We start from the raw sequence: 8,731 nt of genomic DNA on the forward strand, positions 1-8,731 counted from the left end.
CCCACATTAACCAACTCCAGGAATTACCAACTATTCATCTCAATTGTGGGGTATTAAAAGTTGTGATGTGTCTCTTATGTACAACAGTGGAGAAAACTGGGTAAGCAATCCTGGCTACTCAAGACCCACCTCCTCCACCCTCATCACAAACACACACACACAAACACACTTTCTCTCTGTCTCTCTCACACACCCCATAAGCACCCCACCTCACCAAAACAGTACTAAATGGCAGAAGGCATCAAAAACGAAAAGAAATCAAGACAATAGTAAAGGCAAAAGAAGTGTGATGGTATAGAAGCTCTTGGAAATACGAGCATACAAAGGCAGTTTTCACACACTTCCCATTTGCCTAGCAAATGGGATAAGTACTTTTTAAAGATAAAACAACGAAAAGCAAGCCAGTAGCACAGCTAATTACTGGAGTCCTTTCTTCCTCATGACCTCATTGCTGCCTGGTGCTAGTCTTGAGTGCAAGAGTTCCCAGGATGTGATTAGCAACAGCCACAGTTTACAGGATTTTATTTTCAGATTTGGCAGAATTCTCAGTCTGTGCTTTCACTAGGAGGAGCACTTACTATTTTCTTAATTAAAAGGCGGGCAGTGGGGGGGAAAAGGGGGAGCGCAGAAGGGAAAAAGTTCCTAATTAAAGATGTACTTTATTTGACTATCTCTAAAAGGCAAAGTGCAAAATTTTTTAAAATTCACAGTGCAAAGTGACAGATGGTTTTAAAGTGACTGTAAAAGAAAGCAACATAAAAGTTAGTTTAGATACATTAACAAAGCACATTTAATGCATAATACAAATAGCAAATATTGCTTAAACAGGCTGATCTTGTCATCAGTTTAAAACAATTATAATATGTAAAAATTCTAGTAAATACTATTAGCAAAGGGGACTTCCTTGGTGGCTCAGTGGTAAAGAGGCAAACCTGCCAATGCAGAGGACATGGGTTCAATCCCTGGTCTAAGAAGATCCCACATCCTGTGGAGCAAATAAGCCTGTGTGCCACTACTGAGCCCACACTCTAGAGCCTGTGAGCCAGAGCCACTGAGCCTGCGTGCTGTAACTACCGAAGCCTGTGAGCCTAGAGCCCGTGCTCTGCAACAAGAGGAGCCACTGCAGTGAGAAGCCCCTGCACCACAACAAGCAGTGGGTCCCACCTGACGCAACTAGAGACAGCTCATGGGCAGCAACAAAGACCCAATGCAACCAAAAATAAACAAATAATTATTAAAAATACCATGTATCTAAAATACTATTAGCAAAGGAAGCTAATAGATTATTTATCACAAACCTGTTGATATACTTTACTTGCCTGTTACTTTATCTGATTATTGGAAGGTAAAATTAATACTGCTATCCTCTTTTAAAAGTCTGAAATGTACTTTGAGCAGGTAAGTAGTAAGGAATTAGGAACATGGCACAGGAAACAGAAGGAAATTCATATTAATTGGGTTCCCGTTTGGTGTCTGGGGCTCCAATTACTATTTTCCACTTAACAGATGAAAAAAACTAGGACTTAACAACCATAAATCACTTGCCCATGGTCACACGGGCAGTAAATGGTAGAATAGTATACACCCTAAATCTGAATCTATGGCCCGCAAAACAAAAAAATCAAAAGTTTCTGAATTCACCAGGCATTTTTTGGTCATCTTAACATAAGTAAATCAGATCAGATCAGATCAGTCGCTCAGTTGTGTCCAACTCTTTGCAACCCCATGAATCGCAGCATGCCAGGCCTCCCTGTCCATCACCAACTCCCGGAGTTCACTCAGACTCACGTCCATCGAGTCAGTGATGCCATCCAGCCATCTCATCCTCTGTCGTCCCCTTCTCCTCCTGTCCCCAATCCCTCTCAGCATCAGAGTCTTTTCCAATGAGTCAACTCTTCGCATGAGGTGGCCCAAGTACTGGAGTTTCAGCTTCAGCATCAGTCCTTCCAAAGAAATCCCAGGGCTGATCTCCTTCAGAATGGACTGGTTGGATCTCCTTGCAGTCCAAGGGACTCTCAAGAGTCTTCTCCAACACCACACTTCAAAAGCATCAATTCTTCGGCGCTCAGCTTTCCTCACAGTCCAACTCTCACATCCATACATGAGCATAGGAAAAACCATAGCCTTGACTAGACGGACCTTTGTTGGCAAAGGAATGTCTCTGCTTTTGAATATGCTATCTAGGTTGGTCATAACTTTCCTTCCAAGGAGTAAATGTCTTTTAATTTCATGGCTGCAGTCACCATTCTGTAGTGATTTTGGAGCCCAGAAAAATAAAGTCTGACGCTGTTTCCACTGTTTTCCCATCTATTTCCCATGAAGTGATGGGACCGGATGCATAAGTAAATAAATACACCTTATTCCATTAAGAGGTATATATTTATATCACAGCAAAGAATAAGAAGGAACCAAAACAGCAACAACAATAAAACACAGCTTGCCCTCCAAGAGCTTAGTCTATTGAAGAATATGTATGCACACTTTTACGTTAAGGAATACCAGAGTATGCAGCCACTAACTGATACGGGAGCTCAGAGAAGCCTGAGATCCATGTGGTTTCAGCAGACAGGAAAGGTCTTATGGAAGATTCAAGACCACAGCTGGATCCTGGCAATGGAAGATGCTGGAGAGGTGTCAATATAATGAAAGGTAATCCAGGGAAGGGGAAGAGCAGTGAAGGATGAACGTGATGTATCTGAGTAATAGTGAACAGAGCAACAGGAGTGCTTCAAGAAGAAAAGACTGAGTGGAAACAACTCACGTGTCCATCAGCTGCTGAATGAACAAACAAAACGTGATGTACCCCTATGGTGGAATACTGCCCAGCAATAAAAAGAAAAAAAGCACTGACACATGCTACAACAAGGAAAAACCTTGGGAAGAAAGTCAGAAAAGGCCACATACTGTATAATTTCATTTACATAAAATGCCCAGAAAAGACAAATCCATAGAGAAAGTAGACTTCTGGTTCCCAAAGGCTGGGAAGACTGGACAAAAGTACCAACACAACAGGGAAGTGACTGTTAATAGGTAGAGGGTTTATCTTGCATATGAGGAAAATGTTCTAAAATTGTGGTAAAGAACCCACAACTGTGTGAAAACACAAAACCATTCAACTAAAAATGGCATATGAACTACAGCTCAACCAATCTTTTCTTTTAAAAAGAAAAGCTGAAGGCCTAATGGGACATCCCATTGCACAGCTAAGATGGAGTCACTTATGCCAAATTAAGGATCTGAAATTTATCTGGCAGGAAATTAGATATGTGAGTAAAGGTTTACCTAATGAAAACAGAGTATACAAACTTAGGACCCTTCTCTAACAAATCCATTCACCTGCTTTAAGTACACTCCTAAAACATGCCAAACTCACAAAGGGAGAGAACTAGAAGATGTTGTGATATGATTTTGACTAAGCCACAAGCTGTGACTATTAGGAAAGCTGTTTTGCTTCACAGCTAAACGCCACAGATGGGTACAGCAGCATCCCATTTATGCAAAACCACAAAATCATCTGTGTCAAATCTTCAAATAGTGTAATGTTCTAAACTTAATTATGAAAACAACATTAATAATTGATCTGTCATATTTTAGGGTAAGATAATGAACAGTGTAATTTGGTTTTCATTGGACAGTAGTCCAATATAATGCCTTTTTAGACACTACATTCAGTTTAAATGCTTTCAGAACCCCCACTAATATAAAGCATTTCCTACTGATATTTACACATTTGAATCTGAATTCTAAGGTAGCATAATCTCCAAAATAGATGTAATATACAAAAATAAGACAGCTTAAAAAACAAATCTGACATTCAAAAGCAAGGAGGAAAATTCTGGGTAGAGAATATCTAAAACAGAGGAAAAGGTAATGTACTCAAAAATAAACCTGAAAATCATAGGAAAAAAAAGAACTCAGTATTAGATTTTATAGCATTGGGAAATACAAATAGGGAAAAAAGGAATACATTACATTTAAAATAGAAGGCTCAATACGTGAGACAAGAGGCTTTAACAGCTTTAACAGAGGCAAAGTTTGGAACACATCCATAAGACAATCCCACACCCTTCCTCTGAATCCCAGGGAAGAAAGAACCTTTCAGGCAGGCCTCGTGTTCTCTCTTCAGAAGCTGTCCTAAAGGTGAAACCCCACTTTCCCCTAGGAGGGGGTGAGATGGCAGGTATACAAAAAAAGAACTTGCTGGAGGACCCATGCACAACCAAACTAGTGTTTGCCTTTGGAGTCACCTTGCAAACCTCCTTCAAGGTAGATGAGCCACAAGAAACTAAAGGAGGTATCAGATTTCTTTCCAAACTCTCTTGCCTAAGAAGGAGAGGCCCCATCCGTCTCTGTAAGGGCTTTGTAAGTTCTAGAATTGGGTGAAACTCATGTCCTGTGTCCGAGAACCACCGACAACTTAGACGACCTGGTTCTCTAACAATAAAAGCAAAACAGAAATAAGCTATCCTCAAAAAGAAGCCTTGTCACAGATACCTAGAATGAGGTATCCGCTGTCGCAAGTAAGTAGAGCAAGACTCTCTATTTCCTAATTGTAAGCCAGCGTTTATCTGGAGAGGATTCAGTAGGAGTAAGTAGGCAGTGACTTCACATCATCAACTGCTGTATGCTAAAAGAAGCTTACCCAATTTTCACCAATTGTCTGCCTACTCCAAACAAGAGAATTGTGGGAAAAGGCAGATGCTTACAACTTCTGTTCACAATATTGGATATGTTCATCATTAAGGAATAAAGTACTTCAAATATTACACAATTATCAATGTCTCTATGAAACATCAAAAACACATACTGCTAATTCATACATAAATAAAACCATTTTATTTTACAATAAATAGGTAGATAACACCAGAAACTAATGCAACACTGTAAATCAACTACACTCCAATAAGTGGCTTCCCAGATGGCGCTAGTGGTAAAGAACCTGCCTACCAATGCAGGAGATGTTGGTTTGATCCCTGGGTCAGGAAGATCCTCTGGAGGCGGGCACGGCATAGTATTCTGGGGTGAAGAATCAGACAGAGGAGCCTGGCGGGCTACAGGGTCACAAAGAGTTGGACACGACTGAAGCAAAATAGCAGCAGCAGCATACTCCAATACAAAAATGTTTTTAAATAATAAAATAAATAGAAATGATTAGAGCAGGCTACTATAAATCACCAAAAGAGTAACGGAAGCAACATCAACATAAAGTCTAAGATCCAGTAACATTTTAAAGTAACAGAATTATTGAAGAGAATGGTCTAAATTATAAGCATGCTAAAATTCTGACTTAAATAAGAACAGAAGCCAAGATGTCAGAATAAGAAAATGGAAGTCAAGGAGAGGGTTGCTTTTTTTTTTAAAGGGGGAAGAAAAAAAAAAAAAAAAAAAACAGTCATTCAAAGAATACCATGGGACTAGAAACATGATCTATAAAACAAGAAAAGAACAAGAAACTTGCCAGCACCTGAAACTGGCAAAGCAGACCTGAGCTAAGGAAACAAGGATAGCAAATATTCCAAGGAGGTCAATAGTACCAGTTTTCAAAATCTGATTCCAGAAAACAAAAGCGAAAACTAAGTTGCCAAAAGGGGAAAAAGAAATGTGCAAGAAAAATGTTAAAACAATGTACACAAAATACCTTAGGAAAATTCCTATTTCTGAAGTATTTTTATATATTCATTAAATGCTCACATTAGCTTTTAAACTTAAATCCACAGCACAATTTTTAAAATAGCTGAAAGAAATCTTATAAATATTTGTCATAACCATTTGGCATAAGCAATTCTGTAGAGCTTATGAGATGAACCTTAAATGAGAGTAGACTCAAATTTTAAAATCTCTTAGGCAAAATTATAAAGCGCACATAGCAAAAGCAATATAAACAGGTTATCCTGAGGGAAAAAACTGAACTACCATATTGGTGGATTTTTTTTCTGTAAATACCATATAAAGTTCAAACTCTACAATTAACTTAAAATTAATCACTGGATATTCTTAACTGTCATCTAAATTTACCGGCTCTTATGTGAACACAACCAAAGCTGCAAGATTTTTTTTTTTTTAAAGATTTAACTCAAACCATGAGTTGTTCTGTTCCTCCTTCAAGCAATATTCTATAAGCTAGGTACCTTAGTTGATTTCAGTTCTGAAATTCATAGGTCCACATCTAAATCTATGACATAATTAAGTGCTGTGCATGCAAAGCACTCTGTTCAAGTGGTTAAGTAAATCTGAACATAACAGTAACATGACATTTCAGAAATCATTTGTGGATGCTGCCACAGGAAAAGAGAAGGAATTATCACAAAAAGACTTTACGAAATACCTGAGCAGATAAACAGCCCTTTCAATATCACTGAGGTCTTCATCAACTGTCAATCTTTCTATTTCTTCTGGTGTCTGTCAAGTGTAAAATACAAATTATGCACACAAACATCAGCTCAAGTCTTGCCTCCAGGGACCCTATATGAGTACAGACTAATGAAAAAGTTTCGCAATTAAGCATTATCCTCAAAAACTAATTAAGGGGTCTGCCACCCTCAAATCACAGATATCTCTAATGGTCGGGTTTAGGTGGTGGAGTCTGGGGGGCTCTGGGGCTTTTTTTTTTTCTTTTGTTTACTCTTCTAGCTTCTAGACTGAAGGCTGAGAAACACTCTGTGGCTTCAGAACCTTGCTGAAATCAATTGTATGTGCATATGTAAAATATGTACGTAGTTTCATCTCTAATACTTAAGAGTGTTTTGCCAGCATTTCCATCCCAGGAAATGCTTAAAAGGGGTGGGGGGGGGGGGGATGAAGACTGCAGCCAGCGGAGGGAGAATGAGAAAGACGAAATCTGGATTGGGGGAGGGAAGGGAATAAACTCTGGGGCTGGAAGGAAATCAAAGATATTGTGGCAGGTGGGAGTGAAAAGAGCTAAAGGAGCAATTGCGGGGGGCGGTGGTCGGTCAACCAGGTTTGGCAGCAGTAAGGGTTGGAGCCTCGGGAAGCAAGATGACTCTGCGGGGTGGGGGAGCTAGTGGCAGGTTGGGGGGGTGCCTAGTGAAGGCTGACTCTCCTAAGGGGATTGGGGAGCAGGGTCCCTGCTAAGAGTCTTGGAGGGGCTGGAAGGAAGGGACACGTGGTGACTCAAGATCGGGACAAAGGGTCGAGAGGGCTTTGAAGACCGAGAGCAGGACGACTCCAGGATGGGTGTTGGTGGGTTCGGAGGTGAAGTGGGGGCCCTGGGCTTGCTCGGATGAGGACGGAGGTTGGGGGGGGGGGACGGAATGGGATCTGAGGTATCTCTGGAAAAGGTAGCGGGGAGAGTCGGGGCCGTGTTAACTGAAGACTGGGACTAGGTCCACAACCCCGGGCAGCAGCAGCAGCCCCAGGGAGCCGAAGCGGGGGGAGGGGGAGCCCCAAGGAGAGGACGCGGGAGGCAGAGGGCTGCGGCTGCGAGGGGCAGCTCCCGCAGGGCCCAGGGGGAGGGGGCCGCAACGGAGGGGCCCCGGGCCGTGAGAGAGGGACGGCGCGGGAGAGGACGCCGGGCTGGCCCGAATCGAAGGGGCTCGGCGGGCCGTTCCTGAGGTGGCCGGGTTGGGGAAAGGGCCCGGGGCGGGCCGGGCCGGAACGGGCAACTGGAAAAGCCAGAGCGTCTGAGGGGTCGCGGGCTGGCCCCGGGCGCCCGTACCTCAGGGCTGGGGGTCCAGGCTGGGAGAAGCCGAGCCACGTCGAAGAAGGGGGCCCGAGAGGGGTCGGGTTAGGGTAACACGGCCCTCGGGGACTGAGGGGGGCGGGGGCGGGCAGCAGGACTCTGAGAGGGTCCCGGGCCGCCTCGTGAAGCGAACGGGCGGGGGTCGAGGCAGGGGCCAGCCGCCGGGCGCCCTGCGGGCAGTTCCTCCTCCCCGGGGCGCACCTTGAGGCTCCGGCGGACCGGCCTCTCGATGATGGTGAGCTCCTGCAGGTCCTCCATGTAGCCGAACAGGCTGTTCTGACTGAAATCCATCGCGGCGGCGGCGGGCGACGGCGGATGCATGGACCGCCGGGCCCCCTCGCCGCCCGGGCCGGAGCGGTCCCGGGATGCCGGACGCTCACAGCCCCGCAGCCGCCCACCAGCAACACTTTCTCCCGCTCTCCGCCGCCGGAGCCGGGCGGGAGGCTAGCGGGCGGCGGGAGAAGGAGCGCGGCCGCCGAGGGGGCGGGGCAGCCAAGGCGAGGGGGCGGGGCGAAGCGCGCGGGCGTGCTGTGGGGGCGGGGCCGTGCCGGGGTAGGTGCCCGCCTCGGCCCCACCCCCTCCCGGGCGCCCGCTGCCGGCGGGCCGAACGCAACTGCCGCGCCGCGTCCCCTCGCCGCCCTCCTCGCCCCTTCGCCCCGCCCCCGTCAGAGTGCGCCCCTAGCAGTGGCGCATGCGCAGAGCCTCCTACCTACTGCAGCCGGTGGAGGCGGTTTGGGGTCGGTAGACCCCGGGCGAAGATGACCCAATAAGCGAGGGAAACAAAGGGGAAGGTGGGTTGGGATCTTGGTTAACTTGCCGGAATTGTGGTGCGGTTATTCGTGGGACAGCCCACCCCAGCGCACGAGCTGGGTAACTCTGCTCTGTCCTTGGGGGAGAGGTGTGTACCCAAAATAAGCAAATAGAACTTGGGGTGTGCTAGGTTGTGGGGGACGGGTGATCTGGAAATACAGTCCGGGAGGGGTTGACGTAGGGAGGGCAGCCGTCAGAAAAAGGACTCCCGAAGACACTTAA

The 8,731-nt window shown here is 45.4% G+C and overlaps 1 protein-coding gene across 5 annotated transcripts in view; it reads right to left on the reverse strand.

Moving 5' to 3' along the window:
* Positions 1-8,212, reverse strand: part of PPP4R4 (protein phosphatase 4 regulatory subunit 4) — a 101,231-nt gene extending 93,019 nt beyond the window's left edge. For 2 of the 5 annotated variants that reach the window (XM_025271820.3, XM_025271818.3), the window contains exons 1-2: positions 7,901-8,211; positions 6,326-6,399 (exon numbers count right to left, since the gene is read on the reverse strand). In XM_025271820.3, coding sequence (XP_025127605.1) covers positions 6,326-6,399; positions 7,901-8,020 — 194 coding nt within the window. In that variant the 5' untranslated portion in view covers positions 8,021-8,211. Of the gene's footprint in view, positions 1-6,325; positions 6,400-7,900 lie in introns of all 5 variants that reach the window. The other 3 variants (XM_006041188.4, XM_025271823.3, XM_025271819.3) reach the window with 2 other exon arrangements.
* Between the last annotated feature and the right edge of the window lie 519 nt (positions 8,213-8,731).

Source organism: Bubalus bubalis, chromosome 20 (assembly GCF_019923935.1).
Source record: "Bubalus bubalis isolate 160015118507 breed Murrah chromosome 20, NDDB_SH_1, whole genome shotgun sequence".
Lineage (NCBI taxonomy): Eukaryota > Metazoa > Chordata > Mammalia > Artiodactyla > Bovidae > Bubalus > Bubalus bubalis.